This window comes from Vulpes lagopus, chromosome 2, assembly GCF_018345385.1.
Source record: "Vulpes lagopus strain Blue_001 chromosome 2, ASM1834538v1, whole genome shotgun sequence".
Taxonomy (NCBI): domain Eukaryota; kingdom Metazoa; phylum Chordata; class Mammalia; order Carnivora; family Canidae; genus Vulpes; species Vulpes lagopus.
In genome coordinates this window covers 25,286,665-25,312,791 of record NC_054825.1, presented here as the reverse complement: position 1 = coordinate 25,312,791, position 26,127 = coordinate 25,286,665, and the positions used below count along the sequence as shown (strand labels likewise).

General features: G+C 53.8%; 1 protein-coding gene and 1 non-coding gene across 6 annotated transcripts in view; one reads left to right on the top strand and one right to left on the bottom strand.

Annotated features, from left to right (window-relative positions):
* SH3PXD2A (SH3 and PX domains 2A) overlaps window positions 1-26,127 on the bottom strand; it is a 242,331-nt gene that overhangs the window by 52,838 nt on the left and 163,366 nt on the right. For 3 of the 5 annotated variants that reach the window (XM_041746521.1, XM_041746519.1, XM_041746522.1), the window contains 2 exons: window positions 22,846-22,874; window positions 3,718-3,762 (listed from right to left, as the gene is read on the bottom strand). In XM_041746521.1, the coding sequence (XP_041602455.1) occupies window positions 3,718-3,762; window positions 22,846-22,874 (74 nt within the window). Of the gene's footprint in view, window positions 1-3,717; window positions 3,763-22,845; window positions 22,904-26,127 lie in introns of those variants that run through there. The other 2 variants (XM_041746520.1, XM_041746523.1) reach the window with 2 other exon arrangements.
* Window positions 16,950-17,084, top strand: LOC121485874. The gene has a single exon (XR_005986383.1). It is a non-coding gene; the product is annotated as a U4 spliceosomal RNA (small nuclear RNA).

The window sequence follows — 26,127 nt, the reverse complement described above, 5'->3', positions numbered from 1 at the left end:
CCAGAGGGAGCCTGCCTCACCCTATCTTTACACACTCAGCACACAGTTGGTGTTTAATAAAGACTGGGGTGTTCCAGTTTCTTGTTGACTGCTGCTACATCTGTGGAGCAGACCACAGGGCCCACGAGGGAGCCGGCATTCGCTAAGTGTTTGCAAAATGAATGGATGAAATGAACAAATGGGCAGGCAGATGAACAGAGTGCTTGATTTGAGCCACTACACATAAACCAGGCAGGGCCTCACCTCTGACACTCGGGAAAAGTAGACCACTATGGAAGGGGAAAGGGGGGATGGGGAAACAGGCACAGAAGGGAAAGAAGCAGTGAGTTTGTGGCCAGGAGTTGCTAGAGGACAAGTAGGGGTGCTGGGGAGTGAAGAGACCTCAGTTTATTTTAATCCAAGGAAATCTAAGGCAAGATTTCAAAGAGGAGAAAAATCCTGCTCCCACCACCTTGCCTCCCCCACCCTCCCACCCCCCCACCCCCCCACCCCACCCCCGCCCCCACAGCCTCTTGGAAAACTGGCTTAAGCTTTCTGAAGACTGACATTCTTGGGACACAGGTAGAAAAGTTAAGAGAATGTTCTCCAGGGATTCCAAAGCACAGAAGGCAGCGGTGGCACTGCTTGGAGTAGGCTCCAAAGGCTGTGGGATGGCCAGATGGACAGACACTGTGCCCTCCTGGCTGCTCTCCCCTCCCCCAGCACATGCAGGCTCCCAGCTCCCTCTTCTGGCATCTGCCTCTCAGGATGTTGCCTGCCCAGGGCTGCCCGGGCAGGCGTGCACTGGGAGCAGGTATCCAGATGAGAAACCACTCGGCAGGCGGGCCGGTGGGTGATGTCATCCCACAGAGGCAGCCCTGGATCCCCTCCCAGCCAAGGCCTGGAAAATTGGGGGCTGGAGGAGTCAGCCCAAAGGAGGAGGAGGAGGGGCAGTGGATGGAGCCTCTAGTCTTTAGATGGGAAGGGTGTGACAGAGGCAGGGAGAAGGGCTGGACCCCTTCTAGGGAAGAGAGCCCTTCCCAGGTTGGGAGGGGATCTTGTACCAGTTTCGTCCAGGGAAACTTTACTGGCCCCTTGTTACTCAGAGCCCCTGGCTGGATCTGCTAGGACTCTGGCGACTTCCCCGAGCCCTTCCCCACACCTGCATTCCTCCAGCTACCACCTGGATGGACTCCTGGCTCCTGCCTGATGCTGGCTGCCAACTTAAACTTCTAAACGAGGCTTTTGCCAAGTCAGTCCCCTGCTCCAACACCTTTAATGGGTCCCTGTTGCCTACAGAATAAAGGCCAAATTCTTTCTGACAATCTGAGTCCCCTGACCCATAACCCCCCCATTCCAGACAGCATTCAGGATTCAACATATGTGTTGAACACAGAGTGAATATGTGCCCACCACACTGTTTGTTCTATGTGGGTTCTTACTTCCAAGCCTTTGCCTTAGCTGCCCCCTGTGCCTGGAATGCCTTCCCTTCTTCCACCAACCCCAACTCTACCAACCATCTCTGACCCTCCAGGAGCTGCCTGATTTTACTCCAGGTATGGTGTTCATTTTGTGGGGGCACTTAGCCCCAATTTACCATGTGCTTTTGACAACAGTCTTCCTGATGAGAGTACCTGCCCCAGGACTGGTGCCATAGGACATGGCACTGGCCTTAGCTGCCTGAGATTCATGATGCAAAAGAAAAAAATTCAAGTTGGAGGGTCTGAGGTCCAGTCCCGCTTTGCCCTTAGTAGCTCTGTGACCCCAGGGAGGACACTTAACCTCTCTGAGCTTTCATTTGTCAACAGGTACAACACCAACCAGTACCTCCCCTCAATGGGTTGTTCTGTGCCCGGAACTAGGTGACAGGGTTAATGCCCTATGTAAACTGTAGACAGTGTTTATAAAGCAAACAGGAAATGGGAGATTTGGGGAGGAGCAGAAGAGGTTCAGGTTCCCCTGCAGCCTCAGAACCAGCAGGCAGCTCAAGGCAAGGGCCACAGGCGCCAGGAAAAGGGTGGCTGCGGCTGTGTCCCTGAAACACGCCTCTCTCAAACCGCACCTCCTGGCAGGCAGTGGATACTTGCCAGCTGGACAGCCAGATCAGAGCCCCCTGGGCCCACTCTGGGGAGGATGCCAGGCTAAGCAGCCTGAGGACTCTGATCTACAAGGATCCCCCACGTCAGCCCCTTACCTCTGAGTTTCCTGTCTCATGTACTCTCTGACATTCCAGATGGGGAAACCAAGGCCCAGAATGCTGGCGGCTTGCCCAAGACTCCAGCCCTGAACTCCTAGTCTGGCTGGTTTTCCCCAGCCCACACTGCTTCCCCTCAGACTCTCACTCCAAACAGCTGGGCTCATCCTGAGAAGCCAAGCCCTGTGGTGGCCCCTGCCCCAGGCTCCCCATGTTCTCAATGACCCCCCAAACCCTGGCATCCCACCAAAGGTCCCTCCAGCCCCTCACAACTGGTTCCTCCCAGGCTGGACTTGGCCTGCCGGCTTCTCTATAGGCCCCTGGGCGGCCAGGCTATACGTTTCGTGAATAAAATGTATTGTTATGGGCCAAGTGGGCTCTGGATCACTGGCTCATGGAGAGGGGAAAAAGGGACAGGAGCCCAGTGATTAGTCAGGCCCAGGCCCTCGTCACAGACACCACCAGAAGAATGACTGCAAGGAGCATGGGACAGGCAAGGGGTCCTCTTGCCTGGTGCTTTTCTCCTCCTGCCCCCTGCCACAATGTCCATCTCCCGTTCCCTGCCCACAGCTGTGGTGGGGAGGGACTGAGCCTTGGGCTGACTGCTGGGGCTGGCCCACCCCCTGACCTCTGACCCTCTACCTCATCCCCCAAATCCTCAGTCTGAATCTCTGCTCTCCGGTTTGGGCAGAATGGGTGGTGGTGGTGGGTGTCTGTGTCAGGTAGCACTCTCAGAAATGGAGGGCTCCTAGAAGACCCTTCTGGAAATCCCACCCCCCTGCATGCCACCATCTGCTGTCTAGGTTTCTCTGCCACTGTCCAGTAAGACCAGAGGCTAAAGGAAAGCCCCTGACCCCTGGCCCAGCTCTGTCTAGACACAAGGCACAGGCCCGAGTCCCCAAAGCCCATCTAGGCCAGGCAGCCCAAAGCCTGGTAAGGCCACTGAGGCAGAGGCAGCTCCAAGCTCTGGGGCGTGCTGCAACTGTCAGTCACAGGATTCCCCGTCAGGCTGCAGCTCCCCGGTGAGGACCACTGGAAACCAGGCTGGGGAGGGTCTGAGACTTCAGCTCTCTGCCTCAGGTCAACTGCCTGAAGTGAGGCTGACCGTCCTTGGCCGGCCCACCTCACGGGACGGCCAGCTGAGCTGACAGATGACAGCAGCCTCACCCTCACCTGAGTGCCACCTGGGAGGTGGCAGTGCCTCGGCTCAGAGAGGTTAAGTTCACACAGCCAGGACTTGGCAGAGCAGGGGACAAAGCCACACCCCCCGAGTCCAGAGTGTGTTGGTTTACATGCTGGGCTCTGTGGTCATCACCCCCTGAAGGCTCCAAGGTTGGACCTGAGGCCTAAGAGAGGGGTGAAAGGAGGGCAGGGAGGACAGCGAACGGGAGGGCGAGAAGAGGGGGCCCCGGGGACGGCCGATGTGCCAACCCAGGGCGGCTGTGCGCCGCGGGGAAGCATGCGGACAGCGGCCGGTGGGCACCGGCTCCCCCACGTGCACGCCCGGGACACACATGCTCACACACATGCACGCGGGGCCGTACCTGTCGCGTCCTTCTTGGGAGACTCAGCCCAGCTGGAGAGCCACACTTCCGAGGCCCCCGAGAGCAAGCAGCAGCGGGAGAGAGAGGAGAATCAGAGGAGGAGAGAGAACCGTTAGGCAGGCAGGAGGTCCACCAGGCGAGTGGCTACAGGCGCCGCTCCGGGCGGCAGCGGAAGGCGGGGGAGGGGCGGGGAGTGATTTCCTGGCCTCGGGCTGGCTGCTGGGCGTGGGCCCGAGTGATTACGGAGGCGCTGGGACACAGCCGGCTGGGACAGGGATAATGAGGTGTCTGCCGAAATGCAGGAATCCTCTGGAGCAGAGGATCCTACACAATCCCTGCCTGGAACGGGGCCCACGGGTTATCACTGCCTGGAGAAAGCAGCCTGGACCTTTCCCTCTGGTCATGTGGGTGGGTGGCTGGCCCCACGGGGCCTGGTGGCTCTCAGGATCCTCACCAGGCCAGCAGGCTCAGCAGCGTGGACCTGGAACCTCGAACATCAGGGTTAGAGAGCTGGAGGCCGGTCTCCAGTCTTGGGGCACCACACCACTGGGCTCTGATGTCTTGTCCAGCCCAGGCCCCAGCCCTACCCAATGCGGAAGACAAATCCCGGCAGAATGGCAGGAGGCCTCATAACATCCCAACTGCAACCCAGAAGCATAGGGACCTTTAGTGACCATCAGAGATGAGGGCTCTGTCCCAGGCTCAGACAGACATGTCTGATCTGGGCCTCAGTTTCCTCATCTGTGAAATGAGGTTAGAAATTGTCCTCTGGCCAAAAGAGGAGGAAGTCAAAGAATCTAAAAGAATGTTGTGAGATGTGATATAGTAGTGTTATGAGGCAGAAAGCCCTCAGCTTAATTAGTGTAAACAATTCTAGAATATCAGAGGGTCAACATGTAAAAAGCACTGACAGTCTACCTATAGTATACAGCGACTTATTTACTGCCTCTGACAATCCCTTCAGGTGGGCATGCATTTTTTGCCCCACTTTACAGGGGAGGAGACTGGCCCAAATTCCCACAAGCAGAGTAGCAGAGCCAGAAATGGAACCAGGTCTGGGATCAGCCTGATGCTTTCTCTGCTGAATTTCTCATCGCCTCCAAAGGAGCACAGTGTTGGCTGAAGTGGGGACCATAAGAAAGAAATGTTGAGATGCAAGTCTGAGAGGCACCCAGTGGTGGCCAGGAAAGCTGCCTGACCCAATAACAGATAGTAAAGGTAACCATAACAGCCGCAAAAGTTTACGTAGCATTTACTATATACACCAGGCATCATGCTGAGCACTACAGTAACTCATTTGCTTTTCAGAATAAACCTACAATGATGTGGTACTCCCTCCACTCTGTAGATAAGGAAAATGAACCAGAGAGGTTAAGTAACTTGCCCAAGGTCACACAGCTAGTACAGTGTCCATCTCATGTAAGGCCACAGATTTTAGGTGACCAGTGGATACCACCCATTACTAAAGCACCTAATTCTCCTGTGCTCAGCAAATCACCTTCCAGTTGCAGCCTGGCTTCCCCATGCAGAAGTGGGAAGCCTGGCCCTTCTAGCTCTCACCGTAAACCAGAAGAGAGGGGATCGGGCAGACGGGTTTAGCAAGGCCTCTAGAGTCTGTGTGGATTCTCCCCTTTGAGGGACTTAACCTCCCTGAACCCGTTCCCTCACTTGTACAAATCGAGATGAGACGATACACTTACTTTCTAGGTAGCTATGAGGATTAATGAAGTAATATGCAGTAAGTGCCCAGCATAGTGCCTGGTATACAGTCAGTGCTCAATGACTATTAGCCACCATGGGCAACATCTCCTGTGAGCTTGGTTCAAACCAACCCTGGGGAACCAGGAAAATCATACTTGTGGAGCTGCAAGGATGAGAACCAGACAGTGTTTGATACTGGATGTGCCAAGAAAACACTGGCACCCGGTCAGGGATGCCTTCTTGTAGATACCCCCAAACACTAGGTCAGTTGGGATCAGGGGTTGAGGGACTCTGGGAGACTGCACCCAGAAACACAAATTCTGTAGCCAGAGCCTCTCACCAGGACTTGCAGCCAGAAGCCTCCTTGGGCAAAAGGAGCTATACTGGCCCACTTTTCATGTCCCGATAGGACTGAGACAAGGTAGACATAGCAGGCGCTCTGAAGCTTGAAGCTGGGACTATAAATCCCTGCTGCTGTACCCCAAATGTGGCCAGATGGGCTGTCACCCGCAAGGCCATTCTAACCACCTTGGCAGGCCCAGTGCCAGGCCCACCCCCCGCCTCCTGGCCCCCTTCAGCCCTGTGCTGACCCAGCTAAGAGGGTCTACATCTCTAACCATCTCTGCTGGCTTTGTTACTTTGTGCACCTTCTACTTTGGTTTCTTTTGGGTTCTTCACAAGGAAAACTTGTGAGAAATGCTAACCTCTTTCAGTGAGCCAAGAGAAATTATTTGGCTCAGGCCTGGAGAACCCAGGAAGACTTGTTATGCTAGAACAGGGGTTAACAAACTTTTCCTGTAAAGGGCCCGAGTCGATGTTTCATTTCAGGATTTGGGGGCCATGTGGTCTCTGTCAAGACTACTCACCTTTGCTGTTGTGGTACCAAAGCAACCCCTGATAATCTATAGAATAGTGACTGGGCTGAGTGCCTATAAAACTACATGATGGGCTGGGCTTGGCCCATGAGCAGTGGTTTGCCAACACCCATGCTAGAAGATGAGGGCTGTCAGAGAAGGGGAGCTGTTGTCTTCATCATCGGAGGTACCCCCAAATCCTAGGAGAGAGAAGTGAGGGCCTTTGGCCCACCTCGACTAAATGCTCATAAGGTCTATGCTGCCCGGATGATCTTTTCAATAATCATCCTGAAGGGTCTGATTCTCTTCCAGCCCCTGGGGTTTCGGCATTTGGGCAGGCAGTGGGGAGCAGGACAGGAAAAAATCTCTCAGCCTCTGGAAACTGAGCCCCACTGCTAAGTGTGGAACAACCCAAGCTCATGCCCACCCCCGTCACCCCCCAGAAACAGACCTTTCCTTCACTATCCAAAGGAAAATGGGAAGTGGACCAGAAACGAGCCTGTCTTTTTAAAAACATGATTTATTTTCCAGTTCCCTGGATCTGCAGAATTAATCCAGTTCCGCTGCTCCCACCCCAAATCTTTCCCGCTTTGCAGTGCCTTGTCTTCAGCCCACCAGAGCAAGCCCTCTCCCAGGGTGGGAAGGACACCCCCCATCTCACCCCCAGCCTCCTTACAATGAACAGAGGAGAGACCCTGGCTCACAAACCCTGGCCCTCCAGCCAGGAGGCAGACAAGGCTGCTGGCTCTGGGCTGGGAAAGCAGAGACAGAGGGATGGGATGAGGGAGCAAGGGGCAGCCATAGCCAAGTGAGCAGCTGTGACCGATACAAACCAACCGTTTCCTGCCCTCGTGCTGTCTCTTCCCCACCTCCCCTGGTGACAGAACCAAGGGTCTTATGGAGCAAGGTCAGAGGCAGTGGAAACTGAGAGGCTCCAGAATGGGAATCTGCATAACTGGCTTTGCTGAAAGCCAGCTCTGTGACCTTGGGCAAGTGGCTTGACTTCTCTGAACCTCAATGCTCCCATCCGTAAAAATCAAGCATTTGGACCTAGCAATAGCCAAGATCCTTGTGTGATGTACTAGATTCTTCCAGCAGAAACCTGCTAGTCTCCATGGTGCAAATGCTCTACAGCTGAAACAAATCTTTCTAGAGACACTGACCACTTTCCTTTCCAAGGAAAACCACTTAAACACATGCTCAATATACGGAAACTCAGGGGAAAAAAGCAATTAATTCAAGAAGCATAGAAGGCAGAGAACTGAGGCAATAATTCTTTTTAAATCTTGGTTCTGGTGTTTACCCTGCCACTCAGCTCCCTGAGCCTAGGGTACTTAGCCCTATCCCTGGGCCTCTGCTCCTTCTGTAAAATGGGGATAAAAATACTTACCTCGTCTTTTTTGCAGGGTTGTTTTGAGAGTGCAATGGCCTGTGAGAGGTTTGGGAAGGGGAGGAATGAGGCCCTTGTGACAGAGAGAGGGAGTGGGTGACAGGGACAAGCTGGGGACTGAAGGAGTGTGTGCTCGGAAAGCAGGAGGCATGGAGACAAGGTCCCTCCCTTGGCCCTCCCATAGCACTCCCATCCCCGCCACAGCCAGTGCTCCTGTGTTGCAAGATCAGCTAGAAGCCAGGTCCTGGAAAACCAGGTGCCTGCAGGTCCTGGCCAAATATGGTGACCCGAGGATACTTCTTAGATGCTGAACCTGCTTCTTGTCAGGTACAGGTGATTATGAGAAATCAAATAACAATTGCATAGGTGCCCTGACTTGAAGGAACCCCCTCCCCCTCCAGACAACATACACCCAAGTACTACATGAGAACACACCTGGATAGAGCGAAGTTAGGAAAGGGACTGGTTCCTAATATGGTTTCTTTTAACCTTGGGCTACTCCAGAGCAGTGAGAAGTGGGATGGATTTGCCAAAATCTAGTCTCAAACCATGTTTCCAGGAATCCTGCTCTGGTATAAAGCAAGTCCCACCCATTCAAACTAATAAATCCAGAGTGGGCTCTGAGCCCAGGTGGGAGAGACAGGAGAGCAGCCAGCAGTACAAACTCCTTGGAGAGTGAAAGCCAAGCAAGGGCTCAGGGGACCAGGGCACAGGGTCACTCACCTCATCGGCTTCCACAGACCTTGCCTGGGGACCCCTGGGTGGGGAGATGCAGGGACCCTGCCAGGGGCCCCAAATGGAATGAACACCCCCGTCTTCTCCATGTCCTTCCATTCTTCACTATCTTGGTGCACTCAAGCCCTCAAGACCTCTCCCTCCTTGGGAATTCTATCGTTCTTCCCTCACTATAGCCTTGAACTGGGTTCTACAGATCTGCTGGAGCCTAATCTTTCTTCTCCTTTTATACAACTAAACTTTTCACAGGGCTGGATTTCTTGGGTTTCCTATGGGCTCCATGTTTCTTTTCTTTTTTGACTAAGCCATGGGGAAACTCAGCCACTGCTTTCAAGCCATCAACTCACTAGGGCCTGAAAGCAGCTAGCTCTGTCACTTACCAGGTGTATCAAGAGGTGCTACTTTGCAGGAGTGGAGCACTCCTTTTTGGAGGCACTGTCTGGTCACAGGCAGCAAGGAGCTCAGATCTTTATAGCAGCCCTCCAGGGCTAACAGTCCTTTGCAAAGAATAGTTCCTTTACAAAGTAGTAGTAGTTTGGCCTACATGATACATTCATTTTAGGGAGCCTGAAATAGGTCACTGCGCTTCGAGCATCAGAAACAGGGGCATGAGGGTCAAAGTGATATGAACGCCATCAGGAAGAAAGCAGGCATGAATTAAGATGGCTAAGAAAGAAAACAAGCAATAATTCAAACATGAATTCCAATCCCAAGCCACATGGGTCCAAGTTTGGAAGTGTAAGATGGTAAGGCATGAGAGCTCCTACTCACGTGATCAACTCCATGCACTTGATCCAGAGTGAGCAGCAGCCTCCAGCTCATCATAAACACTTAGGGCATGAAAACAAAATCATGCCCCTGGATTGGAGCAGGAAGGGATCAATGTGGCAGCTCAGACCCCTGGCCCTGCCTCCTACTCTCACAGCCTCCAAAGCTAGGTTAGCTTTAGGCACATGGGATCCAGGCTATCCTATAGGGCCCCACACTTAGAAGAGCCCTCTGCTGGGTTTAATGCTCTTCTGTCCCTCATTTGAAATCTTTAATCATATATGAACAAGAGGCCCCATAATTATGTAGCCGGTTCTGCCGAGGGTCTGAGGTTTCAGGGCCACAGAACTTTGAACTAAATAAATAGAAGTACTCGAGAATAAATTTAGTAGGGCTGGATTTCTGATAGGTATCATCTGGAAGACAGAAAGAAAATCCTAAATAGGAAGACCAGCCATTGTCTCCAGGTCCTATCCCTACCAACATTTCTGGCTTCTTGGTGGTATCCAAAAAGCTAGAAGGTGCATGTGGGGACTCAGGACCAGAGAGGGCAAGGAATTTGCCTAAGATCACACAACAAGCAAGTGGCAGGGCTGGGGCTAGAAAAATTATACCAGTTCCCACTTTTTTTTTTTTAAGATTTTATTTATTCATGAGACACACACACAGAGAGAGAGAGAGAGAGAGAGAGAGAGAGGGAGAAGGCACAGACACAGGCAGAGGGAGAAGCAGGCTCCATGCAGGGAGCCTGACGTGGGACTCGATCCCGGGGTCTCCAGGATCAGGCCCTGGACCCAAGGCGGCGCTAAACCACTGAACCACCCGGGCTGCCCAGTTCTCACTTTCTAACACTCATGTAAGGCCCTGTGCTAAACACTTTCTGAACACTAATTTAATCCTCACAACAATCTGTATTTTACAGATGTAAAAAATGAACCTCTCCCTAAGGCCCAATAGTAAGACTTGAGCTAGACCTGAGCCCAGGCAGGCTAGCTGGCTGGGAACTGGGAATAAAGGGGCCTACAATAGGGGACTTCCTTCTCCAGATTGTCCCCCACCATTGGCCAAAGGAGGCTCATTATTTGTCAGGCTTCCCTTTGGACGTGCAGCCATATTCTTACTCATTTTGCTCTCAATAAGAAGGGGTCTGCCTCCTTCCCCAGGAGCTGCCTTTCCTGGAATCCAGAGTCTGCGTGGGGGCAGCCCAACCCAGGGAAGGAATGTACTTCTGACCCTCAGGCCACTGAGCTGCAGTTTCCCTGCTCAGGTGGGGAATGGGGTGGGGTGGGGTGGGGGTTGGAGCCATTCCATAACCCCTGAGGGACTAGGTCCGAGGGCGTCAACCTAGGCCATGGCTGGGGCCCCACAGAGAGAGCCCAGCCCCAATGGGTGTGGGCAGAGGGGTTCCCAGGAGCTCTGCAGCTGCCCAGAGAGGGGCTGCCCTGCCAGAGGGTGGGGGGCAGGTCTGCCATCCTCCCTCCACCTGTTGAAAAGACCCCAAGCCTCTTGGTTAATGACAGATGCTGAGGTTAGCTGGAGGAGCCGTGGGTGGGCAGAGGACAGACGGGTGCTGGGTGGGGAGGCCAGCGGGGTTCTGAGCCCCATTCTCAGCAGCTGCTGCCTGACCCCAAGCAGCCCCGTGGGTTGGGTCTCCCCCTCAGTTCTCAGATTCTCACCTCTCCCCATGCTGGGGCGGTGGTGTGCAGAAAAGAGACAAACTTAACACTGTTCCCAGTTCCAGGATCCCAGCCATCTCCCCACTCCCTGGGGTGGTCTGCCTTGGTGGTCCTCTCCCACTAACTGGGCTATCCCCCCTCCCAATTCCCCCACCCACCAGCTCCCCCAGCCAGAGCCAGTAACTGTTAGGATGAGGCAACAGCAGAAACAGGGGCCAGGGAAGCGGGATGAGGTGAGCAGCTGCGGGATCCCTAGATCCCCAGCCCCTTGGCCCCCAGCCCCTTGGTCCGTCTGTCTCCCTGGCTCAGTCTCCACAAGAGTCATGAGTGAGTGATAGAGGTCAAGGGCAATGGACCCAGAACCAACATTCCCATCCCAGGGTCACAAAAAGTCCAATGTCTTGTTTTTTCCAGACTGGACTCTTGTAATCAGATTATCAATGAACCAACTGCCTGTTATTATTACTTTTTATATATTTTCGCTTCCTATTATTTAATGAGCATCCACCATGTGCACAGCAGGGTGCCCCTGGCTATGACGAACTGGACCCTCTAGCATATGTCTCCAAGCTTGGGGCATGGGGGCGCAAATATTTACCCAGGCATTCCTGTCTGTGTCAAGAGTCGGGTGGGCTTGGGAGGGAGGCAGCGGGGCTCCCTCATCCATCTGTCCAGCACCTCAAGTACACCCTCATTTCCCAGGGCTGCCCAGACCCAACTGGAGGGCAGGCAGAGGCCAGACACAGCAGGCTGCACCTCAGGTGGAAGTCTGTGGGGGGTGATGTAGCAGGGCAGAGTCCTGAAAGCCTCACATCTGTAATGAGACCTTCCTTTGGGGCAGGACTCATAATGCCAGCTGGACAGTGCTATCAACTAGAATGGGACTCAGGTCAGGACAAGGGGGCGGGGGCTAGGGGCAGAGTTCACTCCCAAACTGACATTGAGGATGACCCACTTTCCAAGGTCTACTAACCTCCCTCATCTTGCCCTGGGCAGGATCTCTATATCATTCACTGACTGTGTCAGCTGGTTCCAGAATGTCTGGCTAGTGCTGTAGCCCTAGCAAGTATCTGGCACATAATAGGTGCTTAATCAAATTTGTTGAGTCTCTCCTATCAGATCTGAAGTTCTTTCAGGCTTTTAACCCTATCAGCATCCTCACAGCACCCCAAACGTAGTAGGTGGTGCCCAGTAAATCTTCAGTGGCTGATGGAAGGGTGCATACTCATACTTAGTCCCATGACTTTGTGGGGAAACTGAGGCCTGGCTTACCCCACTGCCCTAGGGTCCTCTTGGTACTCAGGGCCCAGCATATTCTCTGGTCCAGGTTTTGCCTCTTGAGCCACCTAAAGGCCTTCTCAGGCCAGAATAAGACCCTAAGACTCATTTGTGCTAGGCAGAGAAACTCACAGAAAGGCCCCCCCCCAGGCCCGGCAAAACATCCCTAGCTTGGTCTGGTCGAGCATCTGCTGTAAAGCCCGTCAAAGAGATTTTAAAAAAATTTATCCATAACCACTATGGTCTATGGCAAGATGGATGTTGCAGGAAATGGGAATCTGAGCAAGAACAACCGGCTTATCTATGTCTGCTGGGAGCAGGGCTCAGCAGGGCTTGGAGTATCCCCCCATGGTGTGTGCCAGCAACGCCTGGGCCTCTCCTCACCCCCACCCCTCTCTTGCTCTGTGTGGGTCTGGACCAATCCCCTGAGCTCTCAGATGCCACGTAAACGGAGCAGTGTGAGTGTGTGTATGCGCGCGCGCGCGTGTGTGTGTGTGTGTGTGTGTGTGTGTATGTGTGTCTGTGTGCCTGCGCACACATCACTGCTTGGGAAATCCCCACATCTGGTTCACACGTGACCAAGCTATTCCCAGAAGGCACAACTGAGAGGGCCTGGAGGACAGCGGAGGGTCAGGAGTGTATGAGTTCTCCGGGGAGCACAGAGTTAACCCTTTGGCACCAGAGCTGAGGATCTCTGGCTAATGCTGAGCTTCTCTCCCCAGGAGAAGCCAGGAAGGAGACCAATGGAAGGAGACTGAGACCGGTACCCAGAGTGCTCTGTCCTGGCTCATTACCTAAGTGTGAGAAAATGGGTTCCCCTGGTCTTCACCTATGATATGAAAGGGCTGCTTTTTCTCTGTTCTGTCAATCACGGTCACTCATCAACCACTGGGGAGACTCCCTGGCTGGAGAGCCTTTCCCCAGTGGCGATCAGTCTATTAGTCAGATATTTAATGAGCATGTCTAGGTGCCGAACACATGGCTAGGATGGGCATGACCCTGGAATTGCATAGAATCCATATCCATGCTCCTTTCACAGGCAAGGACATGTGTCCCCCAAGAGACAGCTGGAAGCCAGAGTCCTCTCCATGATAACAAAAGGGTCAGAGGTGGCCCATGAGGCAAGTTCTCTCTAGCTCAGGCACACGTATTAATTTTATAATTAGAGCTTTTTAAGTTTTAACAACTTTAGCGAACAAGTGGCCATTTGCAACAGCATCTCTGAAATAGTGCCCCCCAGGAGATACGGTAGAGATATGGAGGACGAGCCTTGGCCCAGTTTAGAAGACGTGGCACCGCTAATGCTGAGACTGGCCAGATGTCCTGTGTATGGCCGCTCTCCCTCTTCTCCAGGCTGACTCATTTAAAAACCTCAGTGAGCCTGGGTGGAAAGCCTTGCTCGGCACCCCCAGGCAGGGCTGTGTGCCTCCCACGGGCAGGCTCCCTCTCACTCAGCCCCACCTCCGCCACAGCACTTGGATGTTGTATCATTACTGCTGTTTGCTTTCCTACCTCCTCCACCCAACTGACAGTCTTGAGGACAGGGACCTCATGCTATCCATCTTGGTACCTCACAGCTTCTACTGCAGGGCCAGGCAAAGGCGGTGTGTGCATGTTCACTAGAGAAATCTAGAAGGCAGAGCCAGTGAGGTCAGCTACAGGTCTGGCACGAACCAGCTCATCCCAGCAAGGAAGTCCAGTACCGACATCCATTCAGAAACCGCTTCCTATAGATTTGGCCTGTAAGGCACCCCCTCCACCTGTCCGCCTGGGGCAGAGCTGCCACCAGTGTCGATTAAGCTGTGTATTTTGAGCAGAGAGAGCAACCAATGTCATCAATGAAGTTGAAGAGCCCTAATCATCACAATCCCGTGATCAAATGCAAGCAAGAGGGCTCTTGGCACCACTAGGCTCCAGGGAGGGACCGTGCACAGCAGGGGGCTGACAGACCAGAGGAACTTGTCCTATCCTGAGAGATCTGCCTCAAGGGGTGTTAAATCTGCAGATTTCCTAGGTTTCCCCAGGGGACCACTGCCAATGTACAAAGACAGTCTTACTTTGGCCTCTTGTCACCATCTGTCATCACAGCTTTATAGGGACCTCACCCCTCTGCGAGGTACAGTGATGCACCCAACCCTGACTCCGATCCAACACAAGGGGAAAGCAAGCCCCCCACCCGTGCCGGAGGGGTTTCCTACAACACTGCACCCATTACCCAGAAGCAGCGCCAGGGGGAAGGATCACTAACAGGTGACTGCTCTTCCTTCTGAGCACAGGGAGGTGATGGGACTTTGACACGGCTCAGTTCCCTTCATATAAGACTCCAGTTCTCACATTAACAAAGACATCTTCATACCAGCTGCCTGGGTCATGCGTGGCAATGGCAAGATCCAGGGGGCAAAGCAGAAAGAGTCGGGGAAAAACTTTTTTTTTCCCCTGCAAACATCTAATTTTTACTGAAACTTTGGAAAATTTTTCTCCGCCTTCACATTTCAGTACTGACCAATTATAAAAATGCCATGAGCCAACTAAGTTACACACGCCACATTTCTGTTTCTAAACAAAGTAACTCTAGATCAGAAAAAGGTGCTAAAATAATAAGTAATGCACATTTCCCCCAATCTTTGTTTTTCCACTGGCTTCATCATTACTGGAAATGCTGCCTCTTTTGTCACATGCCTATAAACCAAAAAGCCGAAGTGAGGAACACATTATTTTCTGGCTGAGGGCTGCGGTGGGAAGCATTTCTTTGCTGGACCACAATGTGGGTGTTTCCTACCCCTAAGAAGGCAACCTCATGGAAAGAAAAGGCAGACCGAGTCTCATCACTGCCTCCTGATGAGGCCGGAGGGAGGCCAGTGGTGGGGGAGGCCCCTCGGCCATTCTCCAAGCCCTGACTGCTGGGCCAGCCAGTGTTCTCTGTCCTCCGATGGGTCCCCTTTCCCCTGGTGGCCCACCCCCCTCCCCTTACTGGAGAGACAGCTGAGTGTACCTGCAAGGCCAGCCTCACCAGTCATGGTGCATCATGAGGGCGCCAGTCCTTGGGCAGCCTCACTGCACCACCATCAACCCACAAGGATGACCCACCTCAGATTCATCCCTGGCTTCATCTCAGAATCCCTGGAGAGCCCATCAACACTGCACATTCTGGGCACCACCCCCAGAGATGCTGATTTGGCAAGGTCTGGGCAGGGCCCGGGAGCCTGTCCTTCAGCGAGCAGGCTGAGGACTCTGAAGCACGTCTCCTGCCTTTATACTTGCTGTTCCCTTCAGGGCCATCCTTCTGCTTTCTTGGTAGCGGAAGCTGGGGTACAGGAGCAAAGGGCAGAGCGAAGCTAAGCAAGCAGGGCCAAGGGAATCAAGACTACCTGGGGGTGAGGCACGTGATGCCAGGAGCCCTCTGCGTGCCTGCTTAGCCGTGCCTTGTGTCCAGGCCACCAGAGCAGTGCAGCCACACTGCCTCTGGCTGGGGGAGTGGTGGCACATGCATACACGTGAGCAGCATGTTCACTTTCTCCATCCCATCACTGCCACGTGGGCTGGCTGTGGAGCTGCCAGGTCAATCAGACTCCTTTCATTTCCAATTAGTTGGCTTTGAACTCCAGGGGTGACATCAGGCTGAGGACCCGGAGCCACAAAAATAAGAATTGTTTAAAAACACCAGCCCGGGTGAGATGTGCCAGAAGGCGATGCCTTCACGGGACACGTCCACTTTTGGAACAGGCTGTTGGAGGGTGCCAGGAATATCTTGGCCATGTTCGCCAAGCAGCCTGGGCCTTTCTCGTCTGAGGATGGGTGGCTCGGGCAGGCAAGAAAGCTTTGGAAATTGCTTTGAAAAGTCTTGCTTGATGGAGTCTCCAAAGCTTCGTTTTGAGACTCCAGTCCTGTCATCCCCTCCCTCCTCCAGCCCTTTCTCCACTCCTAATAGGGGTTGGACAACTCTCCTTATCTCAAATTCTTCACCCTGCTTCCAGCCTCTGAGTCCTTGCTGGTGCCTGGCCCTCCCGCTGGAGGCAGCTGCCCACCCCTCTGCTCAGCCCCGGCCTCCCCCATCTTGCCTAGCCCTGCTCCCTTCTGGTTGACTCCCAAAGCCTGTGGATCACAACCTATCCTGTCTTGCATTCATTAATGAGTCCCTGACAATATCCTGGTCTCTCAGTTGAACCCTGAGCTCCACAGGGCCAGGGACCAGCAATCTCTTAAGAGAAATGAGAGGCGCAAGGCAAACTGTGCTCTGTCTGTCCCCTTCCTTCGGTGGCCAGTGAGCAGGTCAGGCCTGGGGCCCAGACAGAGCCCGGCTCACTCTGCTCTTTGCCCACGGTGGAGTGGGGGCTTCATCTTGGGGGAGGACAGCCCCAGAGGCCTTACAGACCCACTTTCTCTGCATCACATTGGCCCTCGCTCCAGGGTCCAGGGCGGTGTGGCCAGCAGGAGGCTAGTTTTGCCCACTCCCACCTGAGACAGGCAGAGTTCCTCCTTTAGGTGCTGCCTCTATGGGAGGGGGGCAGACACACTTCCTAGTAGCCTGTACTTTTGGACTTTAAAACAAATCTACTTTACTAAAAACCAAATTCATACAAAGATAAACAAAGAGGATAATTGCCACACCTTGTAAAGAAACCTTTCCCCCATTTAAGAATCCCTGATGACCAGTCAGTTCCTTCTAGACACTTCAGTGATTTTCTCTTGGGGTAGCCCCCAACCCTGTCTATGGATCCTCCTCCCAGGGGCCTTCAGAACCCAAGTCCTGGCCACCTGTGGATCCCTTGGGCCTTGGCCCAGGATGGAACAGATGTCAGCGGAAGAGTCTGGATCAGAAGGGCCAGATTCAGCCTTGTGCAATGGCAGTATTCTAGCCAATGAGGTCTATCCGAGGCATGATTATTGCTAACAGAAGGGCCAGATGCAAATCCTGTGTGTACCTGGCTAGGTAACCCAGGCCAAGTTCCTTAACCTACCTTGGTCTATAAAATGCAGACAAGACTATCTGTCCGCCCTGGTTGCTATAAGGTTTACCAGCGATTATGAGACAGCACACACCCCACCTTCTCCTATCTGATTGAGAGGGCTCACTTTTTGGAGGGGGGCAAACAGCAAACCTAGAGGTCCCTCCTGTTTCAGAGCTGGATCCCTATGGCACTGCCTCCTATTCATAATAAAAATGGCCTAATCGTTAGTGAGCATTTACTGTACCAGGCATGGTGCTGGAGTTAACACTTCATAGGCAGTAACTGGTATTCAAGCCTCAAACAACCTGATGAAGTTGTATCAACATTCCCATTTCACAGACGAGGAAACTGAGGCACAGGGAAGTTAAGGACTTGCCTAACACCACACAATTGGCAGGACTGGGGTCTGAAACTAAGCACTCTGGCTCCAGATCCGGGTTCTTAACTCAACAGACTACTCAGAAGTGGTTAGGTCTAGCTTCTATCGCCTCCGAGGCCAGGCTTAGGGCTCTGAAAATGAAAATAAATGCTTCAAGTGGGTCATTTAACTCACGGATCAAAGGTAAGACCAACTTCTCTCCTCTTTCCAGAATCTATCAATGCTCAAACCAGTAACAGTGGTAGCTGCTGTCATTGGGAGCTCGCTATGTGCCAGGACCTCTGCTACTTTGGTCCTTACATTTAACGACACAGACACTATACTTACCCCCATTTTCCGTGAGGGTCAGAGGTTAAGCAACCTGCCAGTCACAGAGCAAACACCTGGCAGAGCTGGGGTTCAAGCCTGCCCATCTAACCCCAAAGCCTAAACTCTTATCTTCAAGCACCATGCTTCGCGCTCACCAGAGTGACACCCACCCCATTAACTCATCCAGTAATGCAAATTTTATGATCAGTGAAATGGAAGCCGGCCTGAACTCACCAATTTTCCAAGGAAAAGGATAAAGTAAACAGGATTTCAGGAGGAACATCAACACTTGCCCAAAAGAACTTAAAACACTCTTGAGTAACCTCATTTGCATTTTAACAGGCGGCAGATCCTCACAACAGGACTGCTGGAAGGGAAGGCACGTCAGGCCCCCTGCCTGGCAACAATCCAGGACCGAGACGAAACTCCGCGATCCGCGGCCGCCTGCCCCCACCTGGTGGCGAAGCTTGGAACTCCACAGCCAGGCTGTGGAGAAATGCAGCCTCCAGAAGCGAGAAAGTGGCATTGGGTCTTGAAATTTTTAGGTGTGAGGAGAACCTTCTGCTCTGGGGAGCCTGCTCCAGCCTCTTCTCAGCTCACCAAGGAAGCCAAGCACAGCTACTAGCGACAGGCCCTCCCTACCACCAGGCGCAAGGCCCCCTCACTGCATCACCTCCTGGAACCTTCTGTACTTTGCTGCAGGTGGCTGCTCTGACAACTTCATTTTATAGGTGTGACGGCCAGTTTTATGTGCCAACCTGACTAGGCTAGAGTTCCCAGCTACCTCACCACTCACTCACTACTCTAGGTGTTTCTGGGGAAGGTTTTTTGCAGATGTGACAAAGTCCATAATTATTTTTGAGGAAGATTATCCTAGATACTTTGGGGAGGGGAGCAGTGCTGAGCCAACGACCTGAAAGGCCTTGAGGGTAGAGCCAAGGCTTCACTGAGGAGGAAATTTCACCTGGATCTTGGACTTGCAAAGCCAACCCCAACCATTGTATAAGATAAATCCTTGCAAGAAATCTCTCTCTCTCTCTCTTTTTTTTTAAGATTTTATTTATTTATTTATTCATGAGAGACACAGAGAGAGAGAGAGGCAGAGGCACAGGCTCCATGCAGGGAGCCCAACGTGGGACTCGATCCTGGGTCTCTAGGATCAGGCCCTGGGCTGAAGGCGGCGCTAAGCCACTGAGCCACCCGGGCTGCCGGCAAGAAATCTCTTGACATGGAGCTCCCCTGGTTCTGTTTCTCTAGTTGAACCCTGACCAATACAACAGAATGGTGAGGCAGCCGAGCTTAGCTGGAGGGGTCTGCCCAAGGTCACATGATTGGCAAGTGGGACTGACTGCTGCCCCTCAGCACCACCAGGAACCCTCATGGCCCACATGCAATCATCGAAATCCAGACATACTGACAGCAGCTCACCCTCTGTTGCTGCTGGAATTCTCATGGCCTCTCACCTATCTCCTCTCCTGGTCCATTTCCACTCACCAGTCAGAAGACTCCTCCTGAGATCCAAGTCAGATCATGCCCCTCACCCCCCTTAGGACCCCTTAATGGCTCTTCCTCTTACTCATAGTGAAAGTCAAGACCCTTGGCAGGGTCTGCAAAGCCCTACATGGTCTGTGCTGCTTCCCCCACCTCCAGCTACCTCTCTGACTCACGTCCTACCACTTTGCCCTCCACTATTTTTCATCCCAGCCACAAACCTCCCTGCCATGCCTTGAGTGGGCTGGCATGCTCCCACCCCAGGGCCTTTGCACCAGCTATGCCTTTGGCCTGGATTACTCTTCCTCAGGTAACCATATCATTTCCTTGCTTCTTTTAACAAGGTATTCTTATACATACAGTTCATCTAAGAGGACTGCAAACTCCTTGAGGGTAGAAAAACTCATCCCTGTAACCACAACATCTGACACAGTACCCAGCCTACAGCCATTGCTCAATACAGGTCAGCTGAAGTCTCTGGTCTCCAAAGAAGCCATGCTCAGTCCTGCTGCCCCACCTTGCACAAGTGCTGACCCTTAATCACCAGAGTTGCTTGTTCTCTGCCCCCAACCAGAAAAATTGTTCCTTTTTCCAACTCATGTCCTCTGATTTGAGGCTACAGTGAGTGAGCCCTCTGTCCTGACCTGCAGTTTCATTCATGCATGTATGAGCTTCTTGACTTTGCCAGACTGGGGGCAGCCACCCTCTCAGAGCCTCAGTGTCTCATCAGTAAAACGGGAATTCCACAGCCCATATGCAATGGGTCTCAGGGCAGCAAATGAGAAAACATATGTGACGTTTTCTCGTGAAACATACGTGAGCCCACAGGGGATGCTCGTTAAAGAATAGGAGCTAGCACTTTGGGAGAGCTTTCTAGATTGCAAGAAGTATTCTAATCATGCTTACATATATTAGTTTGTACAGTCTTCATTATAACCATGAGGTGTGTATTAGTCAGTGTTCTTCAGAAAAACAGAACAGGATGTGTATATATATAAAGAGATTTATTTTAAGGAATTGGCCCACGTGATTATGAGAGCTTGGTAAGCCCAAATCTGGTGGGTAGGATGGTTAGGCTGGAGAGTTGCAGTTCAAGTCCAAAGGGAAGCAGAATTCCTTCTTCTGGGGGGGGGGGGAGGTCAGCCTTTATTCTATTAGGGTCTTCTACTGACTGGATGAGGCCAACTCATATTATGGAGGGTAATCTGCTTTACTCAAAGTCCAGTGATTTAGATGTTCATCTCATCCACAAAATACCTTAACAAGAAACATTCAGAATAATGTTTCACCAATATCTAAACACCACGGACCACTGTTGACACATGTTAAAATTAACCACGACAAGGTGGGTATGAATATTGTCCCTATTTTACAAAAGAGCAAACAGGCACAGAGAGGGTAAGAAATCTGCCCAGGGCCTCAGAGGAGAAAAGCAAGGCTCAATATTCCGCTGTCTGGCTCCAGAGCTTGCACTTCTAACCATGACACTAAGTGGCCATTATCATAAGCAAGCCAATGTAAATTAAATTTCTTGATCCATCCTTCTCCTGGCCTGAGAGTGGAAGGCAGAGAACACGGGGGAGGCTTTCCCTGGGTGAAGCAGCCTGGGTGGGGCCCTGCCTTATCTAGGAAGCAACAAAGAACCTGACCTCAGAGATGTGGGTTCGGCAGACCTGAGAGGTTATCTGGTCCAGCCCTTGACTTTTTAGAGGTAAAACTGAGGCCCAGAGTAGAGGAGGGACTCGCCCAAGGTCCCAGGGCTTCAGAAAGTACTGATGACAAACTTAAGCTTCCACAGTAGTTACTGCACCCTAGGGACTATTCCACATAAACTGCTACGTGTGAGGTAGATATGATTGTCATTTGTGTTTTAAAGAAAATAAGGAAACTGAGGCAGAGTTTAGAAACTTGCCTAAGGTCACATAGAGCAGAGTCTGAACCTAGGCTCAGCTGCTACACTATACCTCTGAGGCCTGGGCAAGGTTCATGGGGCTGGGGCTGGGGGCTGTGACAGAAGCAACACCAAGTGTGCCCCTCTTTCCCAGTTCTCCCTTCTGGGGCTCTGGCTGCAAATGACATCTGGGGCCATATGCAATTCCTCAGGTTCACAATGTAGCCTCACCCTCCTGTTCACACAGAAAATACCCTTCTGCACCGGTGGGTGGGCATACCTGAGATACCCCCTGCCCAGCTGACAGGCACATGCACACACACATCTTCTCTCACATTAGACACCTCCCAAACGTGTACACGAACACACACGAACAGACTCGTGTCTGTTCTAACTAGATACACCCCGACACACTGGCACACACACTCAACACCTATGCACCGTGACGAGTAAACATACCCTCACGGCACACAACTACGAAGACCCACGCGTGTACATGCACAACCCCACATGCACACATGTCCCCCAATATGTAAGCCAGGATGCAACTTTCCTGGTCCCAACTGTCATATAAGCAAGCACTTGCACACACAAAACATGCCAACCCGTAGTCAGAAACAGACTACATACAATTACACCTATCCCAATTCAAATTCTATCCATCATACACGGGCACACACAGGTCAAGGCACTTCAACAGATATCTCTTCACCGGGAGCCAATAACGTGAGCCACGTGTGTATACATGTTCCCACATCCCAGAGGGCTAGAACCCCCAGATGGCTGCCCATCCCCATAACTCACCACCCCCACAAATATGAGCAACACAGATGCCAACACAGATCGCTCAAGTCTGCTGCCACCAGACACACAGCCCTAACTCCTAGGGACCACCCTCCCCCAATGAACTATGCGTCACCCACACCCAGGCACGTGCAGAACCCCGCCTTCCCCACCCAGAGAGAATCCTTCTCTGGCCCCGCCGGCCGACAGCGCCCAGCACACGGCGTCCCAGGACTTGTCCCGCCTCTCTCCCTGTCCCCACTCCCTTCGCAAACTCCGGGGGGCCCCTGGCACCTGTCAGGCCAATGCCAGGGCCCGGTCGGCTCCCTCCCATCCCGGTCTCTGCTGCCACCACGTAGAGCCCCCACCCCCGCAGCGAGGGGAAAACGCTCGGAGCCGGGGGGGAAAGGGAAAAGGTTTGCGTTGGCTCAGAGCTGGGGGAAAGGGAAAGGGAAAAGGCTTGCAGTGCACGCGTTCAAAACTCACAGTCGCCCCAGCAGTCCTGGATCTCCCCTTCGCACGGGGAGAACCCTGCGTGTCCCCCCCCCCCATCACCGCCGCAACCCCGCGAGGACCCCAGAAGTCACAGCAGTGCCCAGCTAGAGGCGCCGCGGCCCGCGGAGGGGGAGGGCCGCCGCCGGCGTTGGGGAGCCCCTCACGAGACGCCCCCACACCCTCCCGCGCGCCCCCGCACTCCCACGGGGAGGAGAGCCCGGGCACGGCCAGGGGCTCGGTGGGAGAAGGAGAGAGTGTGAGTTCCAGGGCGCTTCGGGGCCACGGGCTGGGGACGGGGGCCCTGCAGGGGACGCCGACGGGGGGCCCAGCGCGGCCCGCAAGGACAAGCCCCCGGGAAGTCCTGCGCAGGACCCGAGGCGCGCGCGAAGCCGCAGGGGCGGAGGGGAGGACGCCCGGAGGCTCCCTTACCTGATTTCCTCTTGGAACCGCCATAGTCTCTGAAAAAGAAGCAACAACAGACAGACATGGTTAGGGCCGGGCAGGGGCGCGGGGCTGCGCGGCTGCGGCTGCGGCTGCGGCTGCGGGGACCCCCGGGCCGGGCGGGCGGTCCCGGCGCCGCCGCTCATGTGATCCCAGCGGCCCGGCAGCCGCGCTCCGCAGCCGCACGCCCTGCGCGCCGCGCTCGCCCGCGGGCCCCCGCCAGCCCGGCCCCGCCCCGCCCGCACCCCGCCCCCGCCCGCCAGACCCGAGGGGGCTCAGCCGGCACCTCCCGGGGCCTCAGGCGGGGGGTGGGCGGGGCAGCTCCTCACACCCCTCCTAAAGAGGGAAACTGAGGCCCCGGGCGCCCACTCCCCTCCCCTGCAGCGCTCCGTCTCCCAATTCTTTGCACCGCTCGCTCAAGCCCACTTAGACTTCGACTCACGACTGAAATGTCACCTCCTTAGCGGTCTTAGCCCCGACATCCCCCCCACCTCCTCCGCTCCTCTGCATAATTACAGATTTGCGTGACCCTTGGATTAAAGTCTGCCCCTGCCCTAGACCCGAGGCTCCCTGAGGTCATATTGTGGCTTGACTCCTCCCATGACATGCCCCGGGCCTGGTGTAGGTGTGGATATATAGGCTGAATATTGGACAGATCGGTGTTTCACCCTTTAAGGTCAAAGACTGGGAATCTCGGGATTCAGCAGCCCTGAGCGAGGGCACCGCACAGTACAAGGGTAACTGCGAGGCTACGAATAGTAGGAATGGAGGTTGAGCTCCTGAGTATTGGGTTCAAATCTCGTCAATGGCAATAACTCAACACCTCCCGGCCTCCGTTAACCTGCGCTGAACTACCCCGGGCCGAGCCTCGGCTGGCCCTCCAGCAAGGATTAATTCCAGACTCAGGATCAGGCTGTTTTCCCCAACCCTGCCCTGGGTCCGGCCTTTGGCCCCTCCCACCACCGCTCCCTTCCACCAATCCTCAGGGGAGCGTCCCAGGCCTCTGAAACGCCGAAGGTTCCTTGAGTGCTCACGAGGGGGCTGGCTGGGGATCTATCTGGAGACGAGAGGAAATGCCTTTGTTTTCCCTGGGGGATCAAAGAAAATGCCAATTGCTGGACTCTGGTCTAAGTGAACTAGCCAGCTAGGTCTGCCAGCTGGAAAGAGATGATTTTGTGGAGAAAGGAACAGCAGGTTCACAAGAAAGGGAGTCAACCTCATGGAGACTCCCAGAGACTGATTCCGGAGGTCTATGGGGGGGGGGGGGGTAGCCTGAGCTTTGGGGGAGTTTAAGCACCAAAGTGATTTGTTTGCACATCAGAGGGTTAGGGGTTCTGACTCTCCAAGGCTCCTAAGTTTTCTTAAGTTTGGGCTCAGACCCCAGTGAATCAGAAAGCCGGGCTGAGGCTCAGGAAATTGCATTTCTGATACCTTCCCCCTACCTGCCCATCTTAGTTGGAGAACTCCCTTAGTATTCCATGCTTCTTCCAACCCTCACATCCACACTAAGGTCCCATCACGCCCATTTTACAGATGAAAAACAGAGGGTCACCCACTGCCCAAGGCCATCCAACTTGGAAAAGAGCAGTGGCATGATCCACCTGCAAGAATGGAAACTGCAGGGTGGATCAGGTGGAGGAGGATCTGCTGAATCTGTTGCCTCCAAAAGGAGTTAGGAAGGTGGGGAGTTCCCATTTGCACCATCCCCTCACCCCCAACCTGGCTGGGCAGTCCAGGCACTCTCATCTCCCTAGGACAGAAGGGAAGACCAGGAGAGGCTGTGTCCCAGAGTACCTAGCTGGGCCGCTTGAAGCTCAACTGTGGGGAGACTTCGCAGTGAAGGAGAGGAGAGCATTATATGGTGGCCAAGTCCTGCCCAGCAGACTTGCCACTCCCAAGGAGGAATTCATTTCTCAGGCTTTTCTGCAGAGGGCGGGAGGCCTGGAAAAGGAGCTGTCCCTCCCTGCTCCACTATGTTGCTGCGGCTCCTGCAGGAGAGGCCCTCTGGGCCTGAGACCACAATGGCCCACGGACCATCCACTGGCTGCCAGTGGTCCAGTCAGGGCGGCTTCCTCAGTGCTAGCCACCTCCTTCCTCTCTTGTTTCTGCAGCTGCCAGCTGCCCAGGATTCTCTTTGATCTCATCAACAGCACCAAGAGGGGAGGCAAGCAGGCCATTATCTGGTGACAGGGGAGCACACTGAGGCTTGGGAGTGGGAGAGGGACATAATTCCCAGCCATGCCCAGGTCAGGAATACTCAGCTTGATTATTCAATAGGATCATCCAGGGAGCTGGTTACAAATTCTGACGTGGAGCTCCACCCCAACCAACCACATCATTTGCATCCCAAGTGTTGGCCGAGAACTCCACCCCTTCAGGACAACCCTGGCAGGTAGGCAGGAGTGGTCCCAGGGGGCACTGCAGTCCCTGTATCATCATCTCCATCAGGACCCCAGCCACTGCTAAGAAATATTTCTGCCTGCGGTGCCAAAGAAGCTTCCAGACAGATCCCCGGCCTGCCTGTCCTTTAACCAAAGTATCAGCCCTTCCCACCTGGACCTCCCCCTGTAGGAGGTGTGGCTTCCACGGGTGACAGGCAAGGAGGGCAAAGCTACAGAAGCCAGCAACTTGTTCAAGGTCACACGATGAGTGGGGTCGAGGCTGGGATTGGGCACTGAGAATTTAGGTCTTGCTATGGTGCTCAAATCCTCCCCTGGAGCCATGGGTACAAGGAAGGGAGGGGAACGCCAGGCCCTGGGGGCTCCCCCTTGAGAAACGCAAGGTCAATGGAGTGGAGGCTCCCCAGCAGTGGGGATGGCCCCCACTGAATGGTGGGAGTGGCTAACACAGGAATCCTTCACAGGATTGCCCCTGGTCCAAGGGGGCAGGGCCCTGATAGGGAACCTCCAGCAGGTTTCTGGTTGGGCACCTTGAGCAAAGCCATTTGGTATTTTCAGCTGCTGAATATGCTGAGAAGCGGCTTAAGGATCCAGTGGCTGGGACTCCCCTGTCCCTCACATATCAGGGCATGGTGGGGGAAGGCAGGGCATGCCCCCTCCAGCTGTCCTACAGTCAGTCCTGGCCTGGGCAGGACTACAGAACGCTCTGCTGGCGTTCAGCTCCCTAACAACTCAAGATCCCCTCCCACACTTCCCCTCCTTGCTCCAATTCTTGCCCTGAGCCGATGCCAACAGCCCCCACCCCACGGGTGATTCCACTCGGGTAGGTCACAGTCTAACCTCCTTCTAGTTTGCTGCTGAATCACTATAT